At 54.0% G+C, this 19,708-nt stretch overlaps 1 protein-coding gene across 4 annotated transcripts in view; it reads right to left on the bottom strand.

Annotated features, from left to right (window-relative positions):
* The window catches only part of PIK3R6 (phosphoinositide-3-kinase regulatory subunit 6), a 40,880-nt gene that overhangs the window by 9,619 nt on the left and 11,553 nt on the right, over positions 1–19,708 (bottom strand). For 3 of the 4 annotated variants that reach the window (XM_055723238.1, XM_014284602.3, XM_027813321.2), the window contains exons 3-11: positions 11,505–11,637; positions 8,547–8,630; positions 7,343–7,434; positions 4,979–5,047; positions 4,352–4,484; positions 2,942–3,011; positions 2,345–2,528; positions 1,414–1,561; positions 158–244 (exon numbers count right to left, since the gene is read on the bottom strand). In XM_055723238.1, the coding sequence (XP_055579213.1) occupies positions 158–244; positions 1,414–1,561; positions 2,345–2,528; positions 2,942–3,011; positions 4,352–4,484; positions 4,979–5,047; positions 7,343–7,434; positions 8,547–8,630; positions 11,505–11,517 (880 nt within the window). In that variant the 5' untranslated portion in view covers positions 11,518–11,637. Of the gene's footprint in view, positions 1–157; positions 245–1,413; positions 1,562–2,344; positions 2,529–2,941; positions 3,012–4,351; positions 4,485–4,978; positions 5,048–7,342; positions 7,435–8,546; positions 8,631–11,504; positions 11,638–16,342; positions 16,806–19,708 lie in introns of those variants that run through there. The other variant, XM_055723246.1, reaches the window with a different exon arrangement.

Genomic DNA, 19,708 nt, shown 5'->3' with positions numbered 1-19,708 from the left:
AAGGCTGGTGCAGTCGGCACGAGCCTCCATGAGCTTGGCCCTTGGGTGACGGTTATGAAACTCACTGCTCAATAATCAGGGCTAAATTATATGTTTTGCACTGGCTTCCCAGCCTCAGGCACTGTCCGAACTCCCCACAGCCCCACAGTGCACTCACAGAGCTGGTCATCTTCTGTCCAGAGGTGAAAGCTGATGTTGGGGTTGGGCAGAGGGGTGTCCTGCAGTCCTCCCAGGGGAGCATCACCTGGGGGAAACAAGGATGCTTGTAACACACGGGACCAGCTTTCCCCCACAGATGCATGAACCCCCACTGGTGCTGTGCTTCAGACCATGGCTGAGATGGCCCATGCTGAGCCCCCAAGGGCTCTCCCACCCTCATTGCCTTCTGGCCAGACAGGAGGCTGTAATCACAGATCTCTGCTCTCGAGACTGAGCCACAGGAAGATACCTGCACCATTGGTGGAAGGGAGAAATGAAGATGGGGAAACTGAGGCATGGCCGAGAGAAGGACCTTGCTTTGCTGCGGACAGCAGAGGAATTGCAAAATAAAGAAAACATTCTTCTGGCATTGGGCCTTCAACCCACATGGCAGGACCTGCCTCAGTCATATCAGCTGAGATTCAAGGGAACCCTTTGACCCCACCATCACTGGCTATTTTTAACCCATTATAGTTCTGTGAGAAGCAGTGAGACAATTTAATAGCTCACTTCCATCAGAAGGATACGATCCCACTCCTCTCCCTGCCCCACTGGCTGTTCCTCCTCACGTCTTGCACTGGTACAGTCTCCAGCTCTTTCCAAGGAGGGGGCTGGGGTGTAGGGACCTTCCACCAGTAGTAGCCAGGAAGAGGGAAACATGACTCCCATTTCCCTCTAGTCTAGCCCAGATTTGTGTGAGGAGCTGTGACAGATGGGGACACGTGTTATAGTCTGTGTAGCCCCGATGGCACCAGGCTGGAACAGAGCTCTGCCAGGGATGGGAGAAGATGGCAGTGCCACCATCCACATCAGCACAGGGTTGCATGGAGTGGTGCGCAGTGACTCCCCAGTACACCAGCAAAGCCCTAGAGTCCTGATGTCCAGCTCCCCCGGCTGACACCTGTAGCACCCTTTGCAAACAACAGATGCATCTCCAGGCCTCAGGGCAGCTGAACTAGCAGCAGTTTGCCACAGTCCCTTTCCTCAGGTGCCTTCCACTGCCACATGCCGTTTGCCATCCTGGACATCAGGTCCCTGCAAGGAGCCAGGCTGCAAGGACCTGACCGGGTGATGGATGCTGCTGAGGTAGAGGCAGACGGGAGCTGGGGATGGACAGCTCTGGGAGGGCAATGGTGAAGATATAGCAGCGAGGCAAGGGCCTGCCAGCTTGCACAGCTCCCTTAACACCCTGTGCATGGCTGGCCGGGAGCTCACCTGCTTGGCAGGAGCTGAGGATGGCGTGGGAGATCTCCTCCAGCCTGGCCGCGTGCTGGCTGCGGTCTGCACTCGCCTGGTTTCCTGCACACTCCACTGCCACCACCACTTGCCGGAACCAGTGCTCGACATCACTCGTGGGCATAACCTATGTGAGAAGCAGCTGTTAACACCCAGGGGGGAGTGAAAAGGGGAGATGCTCCATGGGAAGGGCTGTGGGAGGGGGCAGAAAGAGGGCAAACGTGTCCTGCAAGAGTTGTTGTTTCTCAGCAGAGGACACAAATGCCTCCTTGTCCCTGGGGAAGGCTGCAGGAGGAGAGGTGTTGGCTGTACCGTCTGCTTAAAGCTTTTTTCTGGCAGGTTTGTAGCTGATGGGCACTGTGCTGCCAGCTGCCACAAGCTCAGAGAGCCAGCAGCAGAGCTGGCAGCTCGAACAGCCCTCAGGAGACGGGGACAGCTGGCACAAAAAGGTGTCCTTGCAAAGGAAATCACTAAGAGCCCCTGCAAAGTCACCTTTCTGCACCAGACATTTGTCCTGCTGTGGCCCCACAGCTCCTTGCAGGAGGTTTTGGAGAAAACTGGCTGAAACCTTTCTGCTGAGTTGCTTTTGCATGAGCAGTGGCTCAGAGCAGCCTGTATTTCAGCTGCAGAGCCCAGCTTTGCTGTGCAAAACTGAAGGCTCAGAGTGAAGATCCAAAACTTCTGGCTCCTGCTACAGCAACTGTTTTAATATTTGAAGAATTTTTTTCATTTAACACTTGCTTCGCCCTTAGCCCAGCCTTGCAAGTAACATGGGCTACTGGGGTTGGAGACCAGCAGTGAGGAGGCTGGGGGTCTCTCCACTTGCCAAAAAACCTTCCCCTGGTGCCCAGCAAGAGCAGGACCATTAGAAAAACATAAGTGGTGGTGCTGCAGAAGTGCTGCCAGTTACCTGCAAGGTCGCCTTCAAGCTGCTGATGTCGCAGCCCTCGCCCAGGGCCGCCTGAATGGTGTGGAGGATCACATAGCACATGCATGCCCGGGGGCTCTGGGAGACCCGAGCTGCCTCCGTGTCAGTGACTAGTGCATTGCAGATGGCTTCAGAGAGCAGCTCGGGATCAGCAAAGATGAAAATCCTGCGTGGGGCAGAAGGATGGGAAAAGAGGGAGGTGAGATGAGGACTCCCTGTTATGACATCAGGGCTGGCATGAGCAGCTCACGTCCCCATTATCCTGTACAGAGGAAAAGAGTCGCTGCTGATATTTCCCTGCCCTGCCCTGTCTCCCACCAAGGGAAGCTTCCTACCTCCCAGGACCACAGAAATAAATTGGGACACATGGGAGGGACGTGCTCCTCCCAATGCAAAGCTTGTTTTAGCGAGGCTGTGGATGCCACCAAATTGTGTCCCCCAAGACCATGTACTGCCGTGTGGTTCATGTCCAAATTGTCTGTTCCGCCTGGCATTAATTCAGAGTGCAGGAAAAGGAGATTTCACTGTGGGGCTATGAAAGAAATAAAAGCAACAATACATTCAAAGAAGTGCACTCACTTTTCCTGATAAGGGTACGGGTCGCTTTTGAGGCTTTGTTCGGAAATGACCATCCTTTGGTACAATGTACCTAGCAAATGCAAAAGGACAAACATGCAGGAGTCAGAGCATGAGAAATAACAACGCGACTCCCCGGAGCAGCTCGGTGCTGCTCCTGGTTGTAGAGGCTGGTGGCGGCTCTGCCAAGGCTGGCCAACACCCATTGCTGGAGACATGATGTAAAAGAGCCAAGAATCAGGCCCAGAGTTAAAAACAGCCAAGGACAAAGACATGCTACATAAAAAGAAAACCCCTTCTATTCAGGGATGATTTCCTGTATTTCCCTTCCTTTGTTTAGTGGATTATGAGCTTGGGAGCAGGGTCGGAAGCAGGAGGAAGAGCCCTACCCCCGGTCTCCATCCCCGTGGCCACAGCGGGGGACAGCGCTCGGGTGGATACGAAGAACACGACATGTTTCTGAATGAGGAGAGATGTACTTTACCCTCACCCAGCTCTGGGGTGGGGAAGATACACCAACCCCACACAGCTCGGGTGCAGTCATCCTGTGAGCCTTGCGGTGCTCTGAGAGCAGCCCTGCCGGAAAGCCTCATCTCTCCACATGGAACCATTCTTTTACCAAACTTCTAAAAGATTCTAAAAGAATCTGAAAGAAAGGTGAGATGAAGGTGGACCTTGGAGCTTCAGAAAATGCTGTCCTGGGGAAGGATGGTCGGGGTGATGGGCTGACACTACCAAGAGTGGCACTTTCTCTCTGATTTCCCACCAGATCTCTCATATTTTACCTCCACCTCGCAAGGTGTCTGCACCTTGCACTGTTTTACAGGATTGCTTTTAAGGACTTTTATTAAAGAAAACTTCAACAAGAAGAACTTTAATGAGCAAGGTAGAGAAAAAAGAAAACAGAGTTGTCCTCTGGCTTGCTTTATAAAAGGAACTATTCCCTGCAGAAACTAACAACATATTAGTGTCTAAAACCTGATGCGCAAGTAGTGGAGGGGGAGCCCATGCTGGACAGCCTGCAACTGTCTCAGATGGAGACTTCGCTTTGCAAAAAGGAGACCACCACAAAACGTACTGAGATGCCCAGGCTGGGAGCGTAACCACCCCGTTTCCCATGCAGACAGAGGGTGTATATACACCTGGCCTTAGGCGGGCTGGACTTGGCTCTGGTGGTACCTACCCTGACAGCAGGAGGACCCCAAGGTTTTCTGCATAACTCAGGCTCAGCAGCCTGAAATCAGGGGAACCGTCCCATCCAAATACATCCCTAAGACCCCCAGGCATTTGGCTAGCCCCCTGCAGAAATCCCTGCCACGTCTCACTGCATTAGACAAAGGCCATCTCAGGCATGGAATGCTCCAGACCCCCACTACCATTGCCTTGAGGACCCCTGAGGAGAAGACTTCGTACCCGGTGCTGTCCTTTCCATCTTCAGCCTGATGGCATAGTCCAAACCGATGGTGCAGAAAGGCTTGGGCAGGGTGAGCAGCTTCTTACAGAAATCGTACACCCTGCCGCAGAGCTCATCGGAGATGCAGGGAGCCTGGAGCGAGAAAGGGGCAGGTAAGGAGATGCCACGGGCAGTCATCCCTAACGGTGCTCTCCCCACAGCAGACCCCAGGGTGGGAGAGCCCAGAGCTACACCAAATTCAATATGGATTTAAATGCAATATATGAAGCAGAATCAGGCTCTACGGTTGTTTGGAAGCCTCCAGCAATAGCCACCGAAGGGCTGTGGGCACACATTTTTGCCAGGCTGTGGCTCCCTACGCCATCAGGCACCAAAACACCTCCAGAAAAGGGGGTCAGCTGGAAGAACCTGTCACTCCCATACTTGGCACAGGTGACAGTGTCTCAGCCATCAAACAGCACCCTGGGAAATGCACAAATGAGTCCACCCGTGGTAGTCCCAGGGCTTTGCTGGGCAGGTACTGGGATATTTCAGCACAGGAATAGGTGCTGAGTGACTTCAGGTGACCCTTCCTGTGGCTTCTGATTTCCCTGGATCTTGCCCCAGCGAAGCCCGTGGTAGGTTACCTTTATCAAGGTGTACATCAGCGTGTGCAGCAAGGGGATGATGTAATGTCTGAAGTCACCTCGCTCCGCCTGTGGAACCGAAAGGCACAGTCAGCGCAGGCAGCGCCTGGCAGAATGCTGGGGTGAACAGCACCAGAGACCAGAGCCAGGAGAGCCACCAGAGCCCCAGGATGTGCTGGGTTTTGTCTGCTCAGCAGCTCAGACACACAGGGTGAGCACAGGCATTCACCCTGGCTTAGGGGGGTGATGCTCCTCGGGTCAAGGTGCAGTTTGGGACTCTCCATGGGCCATCAGGGTGGGCAGGATGTCCCTGGGGTATGGCGGGCATCCCATGCATACAAGCCAAGCCCTGGTGGGGGGTGGACCACACTGCCATGGCCACTGCCACGCTGCAGGGCTAGAGGTTGCTGTAGGGATGTGAGGGGCTCCGGGAGCTGCTGAGAGATGGTTGGCACAGAGCTGTGCAGCACACACATGGCAGCCATGGTAGGAGCGGGCTAGCAGAAGTTTCTAACTGAGCTCATTAAGGAGTTCTTTTCTGTTGCGAAAACTCACGCGGACATACAAAACCTCTGGAAAAAGCCTGACTTACATTTGGTGGGTGTGCGACCAGAGTGAACAGGGAGGAGAGATGCTCTTGTGTCCCCATTCTGGCCCATGGGAAGCCAGATGGATGCTCGAGCTGACACAGCTCTGGCCCCTCCCTGCAGCCTGGCCTGGCTCTAACAGCTCCAGCAACAGGAATGCTCCTGGATAAACCTGGGAAAGATACTTCCACCCCAAAGATATTTCTAGCACCTTTCTTCAGGGCTGCTGTGCTGATGGATCTAAGCTAAATGGATCTGATGGCAGCAAAGCTTTAGAAATGATCAGTAAAATGAATAATAACAAAATTGCTGAGACCAGCTGATATTTGCCCAGGGCCCCAGAGAAACTCAAGCATGAAATTGCTTAATTGTCATCTGTGGTTGATACTGACTGCTCAGAGCTGCTGCAGTACCAGAGGAATGGGGTAAAAAAACCCAAACCAACCAAACCCAAACAAGAAAAAAACCCAAGAAAAATTGACACTGATTTCCAAAGAAGAGCTTCAGGGAGATGAAGGGAATTACAGACCAGGAGGCCTGCCACCCCTCCTGGGCAAGGAAAGATAAGAGTAGCAGAGTGATAATAGGCATAACTGGGAGGGAGTGACATGGCTTTTGCAGAGGAAAGCAGACCTCAAGCCCCCTGGGGGAATCCCTGCATCCATAACCAAGGGTGATGTGGGTGTTCCCATCCGTCTGGATTTGCCAAAGCCACTTGGTGACTTCCCTTCCCAAGGCACTGATGGAAGCTCAACTGCCACAGCGTGAGAGCTGCAGCCTGCAAACAGCCTCAGAGCTGCTTAACAGGCAGGCAGGAATCACTGCGATGCGTGCACGGGGGTCTGTGCCGGGCTGCCGGGGCTCAGGGGTGCGAGGGGCGTGCGGACGGAGAGAGGTGACGGCACTGCGGAGGGTGCTTGGCCCCCCCGGCGCGGTGAGCTGCAGCTGGCCGGGTACACAGGAGCTGAGCGATGCTGAGCAAGGCAACTCCGTCCTTCCAGCTCGAAAGAAGAAATAGCAAAGGTGCAGAGAAAATGGTACAGGGAGGTTTCTGCACCAGGGATGACTTGCAGGGGCTTGTCACCGGGGTGGGGAGGAGGAGGTGGAGGGGGGACAAGGGCTGTTCCTCCCCACGCCAGAATGAGAGGGCACTGGGTGAAATGAGGCACGCTCCTAAGAAAGAATAGGTGCTACTTCTACACATGACATCTCATCAACCTACAAACCAAGTCGTGACAGGATGCTGAGGGTGCTAAAGATTTACACAGGAACAGAAAATGACAAGACAAATCAATGGAACAAATAATCCATCACAAGTTTTCCATCAGATGCTCACAGGACAGGACACTGGGTTAGATGTTTCTGCTCTGACACTGTTTGGGGTGGAAACAAGTGAGGCAGAGGAGAAATCTCCGTTCTGCCTGCGACTACAGCTGGAGGGAGGTTTGTGGTGGTCAGGAGTGCTCTGTGCTGTTTGCAAACTGCAAAGGGCTGCCTGCCTCTGGCTGCTGCAGCATCAAGGAGCCTGGGGAGGCTCCCTGCTCTGCCAAAAGTGACTCTTCATCACTTTTGTGGCAAACCTTGGTCCCTGCAGCCATCAGCTGGGGATGAGCTACAGCTCTGCCCCCGTGTTCCACAGTTTTGCACTCTGTGCTATGAGCCAGGGTCTCCAGCCAGGCTCAAGGTGCCTAAAAACATCCCTCTGCTCCCCTGGGCCCCACAGCAAGGCACATGCTGCGGAGGGGCTGAGCCCTGCACCCTGCACCCAGGCACTCACCCTTTCCAGCTCCTTCACCAGGATCCTGACCAGGATGGAGCTGTTGCTGGGATTCTGGTCAATCTTTTTATGCAGAGTCCATCGCAGCATCCCTGAGAAATGAAAGCCAAGAAAGAGGTCAGGTTGCCAAGGAGAACAGTGCTGGATCACAGAGGAATTGGGAGAACCTGGGCACTGTTGCAGCCAAAATCACCTGCTGGGATGCTACACTGACATCACTCTCAGAGCTAAAGCAGGCTTCCCTGCCCCCTGCTTCAGTCATCCACCCTCCGCAAGGGACAAATGCTGCTGCTGCCTCGATTCTGGATGCAGCATTGATGTATCGTACCTCTAATACTGGGAGACCTTTGGAAAAAGGTCCTAGAGATCCTAGGATTGGGAGGCTGGAGGAAAGCAAGGCAGGGCAATGGACATGAAGTTTGTTTCCCATTCCCTCTGTTTATGACTGTCTGCTTTCACCGCCTGCCCCGAGAAATTTGGGTTCCTGCTGGTCCCAGCACACAGCACCTGAACACTGAGTGCCAATAGCTCACACTCAGAGCAAGGACCACAAAGCATCTCAGTCCTGCAGATGCCAAGGCTCGTTCCAGACAAAATCAAATTTAATTAACTGCAAAATATTCCATGCGCTCCAGGTAAAATCAATTTTTCAAAATTAATTAAGCTTCCTACAGCTATAGCAGTCCAGTTGCTGGGTCAGCTAGAGTTTTATTCTCCAAAACCTTAACACGGGGATTTCAACGAACTCTTTAGCGAGGACCCAAGCAGTGCGTGCAAAGCGATATCCCCGCGGGGAGGGACGGGGACACTGCAGCTCAGGGGTGTTAAGCGAGTTGGGCAGGGCTATGTGGCAAGTCAGTGTCAGAGCTGGGAACAGCATCACAGACTCTGGCATTTGATGTCCCACCTCAATGCTGGACCTCCTGGGTGAGTGCAGGGTGTGAAAGGTGTAACAGTTACATAAAGGAGGGATGAAAGCCACTGCATGGCAGACACCAGGAGCTGGCCAAAGATTTAGCACCTCCAAAAGTAGGCTAGAAAGGGCAGAGCAGTGCCAGAGAGGTGAAGCCACCCCGTGTCCCCCCACTCTGGCACTGACTGAGAGAGAGGGGAGCAGTGAGGGGTTTGGGGCCAAGAAAATGCCCCAGCAAGGCAGCGTTGGGGGTGGCACTGACCCCCAGAAGCTGTGCCAGGGGTCTCTCACCTCGGTCGCACTGGCAGGTGGGGTGGTGCCCATCCAGCTCTCGTAGCAGCGTGCGGACACGGCGCAGGATATCCGACTCTACCTCTGCAGGGACAAAGAGGACGTGAACAGCCAGGCCAGCCCCCAGGGGACAGCCCCAGGGGAGGAGGCACTGCTGTGGGGGAGTACGGGGACTGCACCCCTCAGGATGGTCTCAGCAGGTTTCAAGCCCAGATGAGCCTCAATAGATACAGGGCAGAGCTCTCCCCAGGGCCACCAGAGCTGGGGGTGAATGCCACCCCATGGACTGGTGGCCCCTGGAGCCATACTGGAGAGCAAAGTGCTCCTACAGGGATGTGGTGGTAGAGAAGCTCTGCAGAGGACTGCTGATGGCTGAGCTCTGCAGAGCCCCTCTCTCCCTGTTCAGTTGAAATAAAATTTAAAAATAAACCCCCCCACACATTAAATATAGAAACTAACAAAATTAAACCACAGTTTGTCACCATGCAAGAGCAGAAACACCTCTCCATTTCGGTACTGCATGGGTTCAGCCTCAGCCCTATGCCTGTCGCAAGAAGCCTTCTTGCCGCAAGGTCTGCTGCTCACATCAGCAGCTCACCTCTCGTGGGAAACCCAAGCAGAGCCACCAAGCTGGCATGTCACCTCCTGCCTTCCACCCACGACCCCTCACAGCCTCTCCTCCATGTTCGACCAGCCACCCATGGGCCCCAGGTACCTTCTGCTCCCCCAGGCAGGGACCTGAAGTTGGTGCTTCTGCCCGGCAGCTGCCACGCAAGCCTTGCACATGTCAAAACCAAACTGCATCCTGCTTTCAGCCAAAAATAAGCCCGACAACCTCAGACCCAGTTTGGGGTATGACTCGTACGTGAGGTGAGGACTCGTGATCATGAGCTCACTTGCACGACAGCTGGCCGGCTATGTGTGCCAACATCTTGCAGATGTAAAATACAAGTCAGCCCCGACAGCAGTGGGGTATTGGTCAGGAAAGCTGCAAGGTCCCTCTACTCCACCACAACCTGTCTTTGTGTCCCTCCTTACACTGGGCTACTCTTCCCCTAGAGGCAAAATGATTATCGTTCCTTTGTAATTAAAAAAAAAAAAAAAAAAAAAAAAAAAAAAAAAAAAGCATTATATGAGGTTGGGAATTATTAGGTTATGTTCTCCTTCTGTAGCATGTAGGCTACAGCAGCCGGAACATGGTCTGATCCAGGGGAGGATCTCAGCTGTCTGTGGTAATCACATCCCAGGGCTTTGCAAGGAACAGTGACTGGGGGAGGCGGGATGGGAGCTGGCTGGTTGGGAGCTATGGGAAGGGAAACAGGAAAACACTGACAGGGTTTTACAGCTCAGCTGGTGGGTCAGACCAACGGGGGCATCTCCACTGGGAGTTCCTGGGGGCAGAGATCCATCAAGACACGATCATGCAGGAGGTGGGGCAGCTTTGAGTATCTGGTCCCTCCTGCCATGCAGACCCATACACCATCTCAGGATGGGTCTGAAGCAAAAAACAGATGATTTTTTGCTCTTCTGCTGTGTCTTTTAGTGGTGGCCCAGGGTCATCACGCAGGGGAGTAGATGTGACACCCCACAGCTGCCACTGTTCCCACTGGTGATGCACATGAGAGAGCAGGAGCACTCTGCCCCTCACAGCATCCTTGCTACCTCCTCGGCACTCTCAGGGCAGGCAACACAGCCAGACACACGACAAGCCACTCCTGCCCTCTCCGAGCCCAAGACTGCAGGGCCATGGGTCCCATGAGATGGTGACCGGGCCACAGGGGCAGCAGACACAAGCCCTGCATGAAAGACAACTGGGAAATGCAAAATGTAAATGGGGATGGCCTATTCCTGAGTACACTCCAATGGCCAAAATAGCTCTCCTGGCTGCTGACCCCAGGGAAGTGCATCCCCTTAAGGATGCTTGTATGGAGGGTTCACTGGATTCAGGCTTCTGCAGAGCAGTACCTCCTGCCGTGGCTTCAGTTGAAGCCGTGTCAGAAAACAACCACACACACTCGAATTCACAGTCATTCACGTGTGTTACACGCTGTTGTGAAGTCGTGTGTGCGTACATGGGAAGTCCCATCTCTGCCAGCACAGGTCATGCCATCGTACCCTCTGGGGGAGAAACTACAGTGCACAAATGTTCTTTGAAATGGGATTTTTCTCATTTTGGAAGTGTTGCTTGGGGAAATATCTTGGAAATTTTTATTTTCTCTCCTTTTTGTTCCCTCTCCAGTGATTTGGTAAAGCTCCTCTATTTCACTGTTATATCCATTGATTTTGCACTAGGGAATCACACAATAATGGACTATCTGAAATTTCCTATTTTTGTTTGTGTATGTTTTTAATTACCAGGGGAAGTTTTTTCCTGAGCACTAATATAAATACTGTTCTCTTTTTCTAAATCAAAGCGTCTACGGTCATGATCGCTGAGGTTTCTTCATGGGGAGCAGAGCGTCAAAGCGTTTGTCCAACACAAACAAGAGGCACTTTGATCTAAAAACAGTCTTAACCTACCAACAACAAATAATGAAATAAAATATTTGAGCATTGATATCCTGACCTGGGGGCGCTGGAAGACCAATACCAGCTTGTGAAACCGTATGAAAATAAAACACAGATGGGGGGAAAAATGGACACAAAAAAATACAATAAAACATGAAAGTACTTTAAAATTCAAATGTGAATGGTTGCCAGATCTGGTGCTTTCGAAGTGCCCCCCTACTGCAGACGCGTTGGCTGCCCCTCGGTTGCTTCATGCCTCATCTCCCATCTGTCCAGCAGTGTCTGCCAACACCTTGCAAAGAGCAAGGTCTGCCCAGGGGCGGTGAATCCTCCTTAGGTACCCACATATTGTATCAGAGGGTAATCAAGGTACAAGAAGGTGGGTGAGGTGGGTTCATTCAGTTGGGATCCCCCTACCCTGGCACCCCGGGGGGGCTCAGCATCACCCACCTGTGCTCTCCATGGCCGAGCTGAGGCTGCAGCACGGGGTGGGCACAGGGGCCACAGGGCGTCTGCAATGATGAGGTGAGTGCGCAGCTGCTCCTCACTCCACGTGGGCATGGCCTTGGGTCCTGTGTTTCACCTGCAAAAAAACAGAGCACACTTGGCTCAGGATGGTGATGGAGATCAGGATCAGCCTGAACCCGGGGGTGGGGGTGTGGGTGTGGGGGGAGCGCCAAGCCACTAGGACACCGTGGGCATGGGATCCCAGGGTGGTAGATCCCAAAGGGTGAGCACAGCATGCCCCAGGGGCTGTGTTTCCCTGAAGACAGCTTCAACTTAAAGCTGAACCCGTCTGAACACTTGGTTCCCAAAGCCTCCCACAGCAAGGAGGTGCCCAGGGATGAGCATCAGCATCACTGACCAGGGCAGGATCAGGAACCTCATCTTCCCCAGGATTTAAGAATAAATGTTCAGGTTAAGTCAAAGTGAGTCTGAAATGCAAAGTCCAATCAGAAAACAACAACAAAAAAAGATGCCAAATTTCCAAGAGGTTTCTATGCTTGGTGTGCTGATCCGCTGCCATCCTGATCCAGCATCCCAGAGAAACAAACCCTAAGGAAAGCTCGGCAGCTGGTTATGCTGCAGAGGAAAGCCAGCCTGGAGCCAGACAGCTTCCCTTGCCCTCAAGCATTGTTCTCTCCAAAGAAAGAGGAAGAAAAAATAATCCTAAGAGCTGAAGAGGAAGGAAGGGAGATTTGTCTGTGACACAAGTACAAGCGGGCTGGGGAGCCGGCATGGGGCAGCCACGGGGGAGTGGAGGAGACATCGGCATCTTCTATGCAAAAATACCATCGCCGAGATGCTCAGCTGCAGCAGCCTACTCCGTGGCCAGGTACCTCCCAGCTCGTGGCTCCCACACCTCATGGTCCTGCATCTTCCAGTGTGTTACCCTCTCTTATCTCCCCATTCATGGGCACAGCAGCGACTGCAGGACTGCGCTGCCTGTATTTACAGCCTGAGTGAGCTGCAGCACCGCTTTCAGCATTTCTAGATTGAGGCTTTTCCAGCCTGCAAGTTTTGCCCTCTCTGCTTGCCTTTAGGGATGGAAAAAAACACCAGCCCTTAGATCTGAATTCTGTGATTTTCCCAAAACACCCACATTATGGTTGATAAATGTGGCCCACCTCCAGCGGTCCCCAAACCAGCACAGGCAGCAACAACGCAGTCCTGGCAGTCCTCTGCATCCCTCCAAGCACAGCCGGCCCATCAGCCCACACTTGTGCTCATGTCTTTGCTCTGTTTAGGATTCTCTCTATTGCATTTGTAGATTTAGGACCTAACTCTACTCAGGTAGGTCTTAAATCTGTAAATACCCATCACCAAACCCAGTAGCTTTGCAGCTGCAGTGGGACACAGACAGACACGTGCGGGAACACCCCTGCCATGCACCACACGAGCCCTGAGAGCATCCTGCTCTCAGCAGCTTGGAGAAGCTCATTAAAGGTTTCCTGCAGCACGCGAAATTTTCAAAACCCACCCCAGACCCATGTGGCCTTTATTTCTGGCCCCGGGGCTGGATAACAAGGTCTGGCACTGAGCCACCGCGGCGGATTTCCACCGCCTGCTGAGCAGCAGTGCCGTGGGGGCAGCTCCTGGCCATGGCTGGACGCAGAGAGGACAAGGGAGATGAGGACAGGGGACCTTCTGCAGGCCAGGGGCTTACTGTAGCAAACCCCCTGCCTCTGCTCGCACAGCTGGCCGGGGCCCAGTGCCTGGAGAGGCGACGAGATCCCAACCCTCCTCCAGCTCAGCTGATGCCTGACACCAACCTCGGAATTGCGTCCCTGTGACACATGGATACTGCTGCAGCAAGGGACCTGCCTTCTCTTCTAAGGTGACCACCCTGGGGTGCACCAGGGGTGCCTGGCAGGGCAGAGGGTGTCTACTAAGGTCAGTAAAACATTTCCCCCTCCGCACGCCATGCAGCTGAGTCATGGGGCTGCCCACAGGTTGTTCTGCTGATGGAACAGCCACCTGACTTCCCTACTGCACCCACCATGCCACCCCTGGCTGGGCACCAGGTGACTCCCAGGAGATGCTCAGCACCCCCGGTGCAGAGCCATGAGCAAGGGAAGGATGCTGTCATGCTCAGCCACAGCTGACCGCAGCCCTGGCAGCCTGCACCAAGCATCAGCCACACGTCTGCACATAAACGGGGCTTTGCTTCTGCAGGCAGAAATGGGACGTGCCTCCTGGTATGTCAGGGTCTGGGCCAGAGGAAAACATCAATTAATCCTCCTAGTTTCAAAAATTACATATCACCCCCTTGAATCACTGGCTAGAGAAGGAAAGTGAATGATTCTCCCAATCCCTTGCATGCATAAAGGCACCAAGCTCCACACAGCAGCGTTACACAGCCAGTGAGCTGGTTGGCACTGCGGTTCTCAAAAGGAGATTTCCTGCTGGGAACAACATCATGAGGTTCCCCGATGCCGTGGGAGACCCAGGGCGCCTGAGTGGCAGAGCTGGGGCTGCACGCAGGGCTCCATGGGGCTGCCTGCCAAAGCAAAACAGCCCGCTGCTAATTGCGTCCGTGGTTTTCCACATCCGCATCCTACCTGCCCACGCATGGGAGGCGATGGTGACTGAACACGGAACCTGCTCGCCAGCGCTGTTTCCAAATTTAGAAAAGGACTTAATGGGGCCAGAGCAATGTGAGCTCCTCCAGCCTGAGAAACTTCGCTTCTTGGCTCACCTGTCTGTTTAAAAAGTGCTCGTTTCCCCCACTGTCGGCAAAGAGGAGCTGAGATTGAATCCATAGTCCACCTGCCTGCCCCGAGGTCTTGGCTGTCCCAAGAAAATTCAACATAAAATGCCCAAAACTGGTCCCCAGCATATCCAGCGCCCCATCATGCTGCCTGCAGGAGAACAGGTGAATGTCGTATGAGAAAAGCCATGAAAGGACATACATAGAAACAGGCTGTCGAGGAAGACTGGGGTCAGTCTGGTCCCTGCCAGGCACCAGCTGCTGGTTGTCACTTGGCCCGGCCATAGCCAGCACAGGGACCTAAATGAGCAGAAAATCACCCGCTTTCACTGGGGATGTTTTCTGCCTGCTTTGTTCCCTAAGGGTGAGGGTACCAAGGCTCCCAGGGGAGAAGGAGGGATGCAGGGCTGAGGATGGGAAGGACTGGACAGCACCAGTCCCAGGTCAGAGCCATTCAGACAGCAGGACCACATCTGCCCTCCCTGGTCACGACAGATGGGGATGCTGCCTGCCCTTTCCTCCTGGGTTTCATCAGGACTTTCCTGCCAGCAGCCAGCCCTGCAATCACCCCGGCACAAATCCAAACCCCGTAACACAGTGAGGAAGGCTTTGAAGATGCAAGAGCCTGTGCTGTAACCAAGGACTAAATTCAGCCTTTACGCAGAGCGTTTCCACAGTTCCTTGCCCGTGGAGCTGGAGGCTGCTCCCCAGCCACGGTGCATGGGTAGATTCTGAGTGACATTAACAAAGCCAGGCTGATTTGTGCCAAATGATCTGACCTTGGCACCTCTTTGGCTGAGCAGAGAGTGGCAGGGAACAAAGACCCAGCCGATGCACCCCTGGGAAGGAGACTGCCAGCCCCTGCCTTGGCAGTGACACTGCTGTGGGCAGAAGCTGACCATAGGGGATGAAGCCCATCACCTGGCAGGAGGGATTCCTTGAACACCACCTAGAAGCCATGTGTCACTGCAAGGACATGACAACCACCTGATGCTCTAATGACACACCTAGAGCTGCTGATTTGGGTGAAAATGTATTTTAGCAGAGGGTGTATGGAACTGCAGGCACATGTCACGGAAATCCCGGTGCTGGTGTCAGAGCAGTGGGAGATGTCACTGGCACACAGAAACATGGGGTGTAGCAGGTTCCCCACCATTGCACCAGGCTTTTTCTTGGCTTACTGGGACCGGGTCGGTCCCCAACACACACCCTGTGTGCTTCTGCCTGCCAGGCCGTTCCCAGGACAGAGTAGCCATAAATCCCCTGGGAGACCAGATGCAACATGCTGGGATGTGACGCTGTGATCACTCTTTCCCTGGGGAAGATGGAGAGGGATATCCCTGCATCCTCCACATGCAGTGGCAAGTCCCATCCTGCTGGCTCCTTTGCCATTGCCACCCCTTCTGGGGCTAAAGACCCTTGTTACAGCCACCTCTGCACTTTGTACCCATTGGGCCCTGACCCACCACCAGCTGTGAGCCAGCTGGGGCCCCCCATGCCCACAGCTTGCTCAGGTGCTGCGTGGGGATGGCTGTTGCAGAGACGTGTCTGAGCTGCGCTGCAGCCCCCCCTCTTCATCCAGGGCTCCAGGTGAGCCAGGTCACCTCCCTCAGGTTGGCACTGCTGGCCTGGTGTCTCATGCAGGGACACACTCAGCCGAGGGGACTCCACTGAGTCCCTAGGACCAGACCCTCAACACTAACTGCCACATCCCGAGATCCCAGCGCAGCAGGCGGGGGTGGCTGCTGGCAGCAAGTGTCAGTGCAGTCCCCAGAGAAGGGGAGCACAAGACAGAGCCCCCCCCTGCAGACAGCCCTCTCTGCCTGCCTCATATCCCTCTCGAAATGACTGGTCCCCGTCACAAGCAGGGGGATATTGTCCCCATTTCTGGGGATGGGCTCTGCACTGGTTCTAGTGCCTGCTGGAATAACTCAGACCTTCCACCTGGGAACCCCTGGCCCACTCCCCTGAAGGCTGGGGGTAGGAACCCCACCATCGTCCCCACTGCGAGCAGGAGCAGAGGGACCACACAAGGAAGGACCTTGTCCCAGACTGCTCATCTCCAGGCTGCACTCACCTTCTCTTGGGTCCTTCCAGCTCCCAGGGTCACAGCTCCCTTCGGGGCACAGGACTGTTCCAGCAGGCACATTGTGAGGAGGAGGAGGGAGGAGGCAGCAGCGGATCAGGCGCAACTGAAGAGCACCGGCTCCTCGGCCGAGGTGCGGCGGGCGGGAGCTAGAAGGCGAAGTGGTGGTCCTGGTGGCATCTGCACCGGAGCCCACACACCGCTGCCGAACACAGACAGGGCTGGCTTCTGCTCTGTGTGCAAGTCTGAGCTCACCGGTGACCACAGGCTTTCTACCCAGGAACAGGAAGGGCTCATGGGCCCCAGCCAACACACATGACGACGGGGAGACGATAGATGAGTTGAGGGGAAATACAGTGGTGTGGGGCATAAAAGCCAGCCCTGCAAAAGTGCTGGCGAGAGGTAGAAGCCGCTCAGTTCAGAAGCTCCACACCCATAAGGGCTTCTCTGCTTTCTGTCCCCCTCCTCCTCCCTTGGATCTCTTCCCTTCCCTGCAGCAGACACGAAGCACATTTCATCCCGTAACTGGTTATTTTGCTGTCTGCCAGCTCAGCAAGACCGGTCTTCTCTGCATTCATCCCACTTCTTTGCAGAGCTGCAAATCCCTGCTTCCTCTCTGCAATTCTTAAAATACCCATGGCATCAGCTGTATTTTATTTCATTTGCAGCAAAAAATTAAAAAGGAAGGGCGAGAAGGGAAGTTACATTCCTCCTTTCAGTTTTCAATAACTATGAGGGTTTTAGTGAAAAAACCTTGGAGGCTCAAAAGCCACCTTTACCAAGACTTTGGGGTAGTTATGGGAACCATCTGGCTATATTCTTAAAAATGAAGAATTTTGCGTTGGAAGCACAGTTCACCTTGGAAACCTGCAGATAAGAACATGGGTTAAAAGGCTTTGCAGCCTCGTCCTCCTTTTCCAAACTTCCAGGGTGCCAGAAACAGCATGAGCCAGACCTGGCTGAGCATCAGGTGAGCTCCTCAGTGTCCCTCCTCTGCAGGGCAGCAGTTAATGGGGACCCGGCGGCAGGGAACAGTTTGTGACGGCTGCTCTATTTTAGCCAAGCTAACACAAGATGAAGGGCAGTCCCATTCAGAGGTGAGGCCACTGGGGCTGAGATCCTCCAGCTCTCTGCCTCCCTCCTCACCCCTCCATCCTTCCAACGCTCATCCCATCAAACCACCTTCCTCCTAAGCACGGGTTTCCCATTTGCATCATGCTCTGGCCCAGGCCTCCACAAGGAAATAGTCACCTTCCTCCCGTGTTGTCCCCTGCCCAGTGCTTACAGCCAGGGAGGCATAGTGGGGAGACCACACCGATGCCCTCTCCTTTCTCTGAGGACTGGACATTAGCAGGATCAGCACCAAAGACAGTCACAAGGTGGGTTTCAGCAGATCACACATTACTCTGATTTTTGAATGCATCTGTAGGGTCCTAGCTACGGCTGGGTGGGCACCACCAGGTTGTACAGACATTGTTCCCTGTAGGTTCATCAGTCCCTACTGCACATAGAGACCAGGCTGGGCTGCTCTTGTCCTCCATGAAGGAGGATCCATTCTCACTCAGCCTTTGTTAAACTGTTCAAATTATAACATGGGCTAGCATCCTTGTAGGTGTCAGGCTATGGGTCCTGCAGTCCCAAAGGACCCTGGATCAGGCTCAGCACTACCTAGTCCCACACCAGAAGAGAGCTCACCTGAGCACCAGCCTCCAAGCACCCCTGAGCAGCTGTAGCCTGAGCAGAGACAGTCAGAGCAAGGCACCACACAGTCACAGCCTCACCACCAAGACAGCCGATGGATTTTCAGATTGCTGCCAACACACTGCCAGCAAACACCTCTACCAGTAAATAAAGCCTGACTGGGATGAGATCTGAGTTTCAGAAGGCTGCCTGGGCCATGTCCCACCCCACAGCATCCCAGGTCCCCCAGCCTGTTCCATTCTGCTGAGCATTACAACAAAGCCCAGCCAGGCAAACTTCCCAGCTAGCATGTGGCCCAGCAATGGGATTGCCTCCACAGCCTGGTGCACAAGCTGGAGGAGGAAAGCATGTCCCTGTCCCACGAAAAGGGTATCTCCCTTTTAGCTCCAGTCCATGGCAGGAGTTGAATCTCAGTCCTTTTTAAGCCCTCAAAATGTGAGGATGCTGGGGTGAGATTGAAAATCCCATAGTAGAAGGATGGAGATGTGTCCATCCACACGAGTCATCCCAACTCAATTGTACTCAGTGGAGAGAACTGGCTCAGGCTGTCCCCTGGAGACATTCAACACGGGGATGCACAGCCTCCCCAAAAGACCTGCTGCTCTCTCATGGATTATCAAAAGCTAGCGGAAGTCACTAAAACCCAAAACCCCTCGCCTAGGTGAAACACACAAGACACAGACTGAACGATGCACAAATACCTGAAGCTGTGAAAGAAAAGCTGAACCTAAACCCTTTGGTGGTGGGAGCTGGGCTAGCACCAGGCAGGCGGGCTTCCTTGGGAAGCTTTGGCTGCACCATCCTGCCCCAGCTCTCCAACATATCTAGGCATCCTCCGCTGCCCCGCACACCCTCCTTGGGTCCCAAATGCCATTACCCACAGCTCTGCTGACCATATCCCAGCCCTGGGGGATGTCCCCTCTCCCACCTCCCCACTTTGCCCAAGGACAGCAGTGACATGGCACGGCAAGCGCAGCCCGTGGTGCGCGCACACTTGCTTTCTCTGAGTTATATTTAGTCCCGCTCCAAAGCCAGTCTCTCCACGCCTTCTGCAGCCCTGTATTTAGTTACAAATTCACTACACGGGTACGTCTGAGGTTTCCTGTGGTTGTTTATCAGCTCAGCTACAGACGCTTACAAAGAAAAACCCTCATATTGCACAGGAACAAAGTATGGAAAGCTGTTCCCCCGGTTGCACTCCTCCTCTCTCCTCTCCCCCATCCCACTGCCAGCTACTGCCCCAATCCCAACTCTTCCCATTCCTGCAGCAGACACCCCAGCTTGCTCCCAGTGCAAGGAAGGATCGTACAAATACCATTGGCAGCGGTGAGCGAGATGTTCAGCACCAGGGTGTCCTGAAGGGAGACATGGCGAGTGCTGAGCCGTAGGGGAGACACATGAACACATGCACTCGCAGTGTTTCATCATGAGATGACAGATATCCTGTAGAGGAGATCAGAATTCGCCACCCCCCTCACACTGCCCTCCCCCTGCTCCCCGCAGTTGCCTTCAAGCAAGATGGGTTATGAAAGTAGCACATCAGAGGCTTCGTCTAATGTTACAAAGCTCCGGGGCGGCTGCCCAGCCCGCATTCCCTTTTAGCTCTGGCGAGAACGGCTGGAACACAAGGATCAGACGTGAGCCAAAGGGGGATTT

This window comes from Falco cherrug, chromosome 1 (genome assembly GCF_023634085.1).
Source record: "Falco cherrug isolate bFalChe1 chromosome 1, bFalChe1.pri, whole genome shotgun sequence".
Lineage (NCBI taxonomy): Eukaryota > Metazoa > Chordata > Aves > Falconiformes > Falconidae > Falco > Falco cherrug.
The sequence above is the reverse complement of the archived record's forward strand: the minus strand, read 5'-3'. Positions and strand labels throughout refer to the sequence as shown.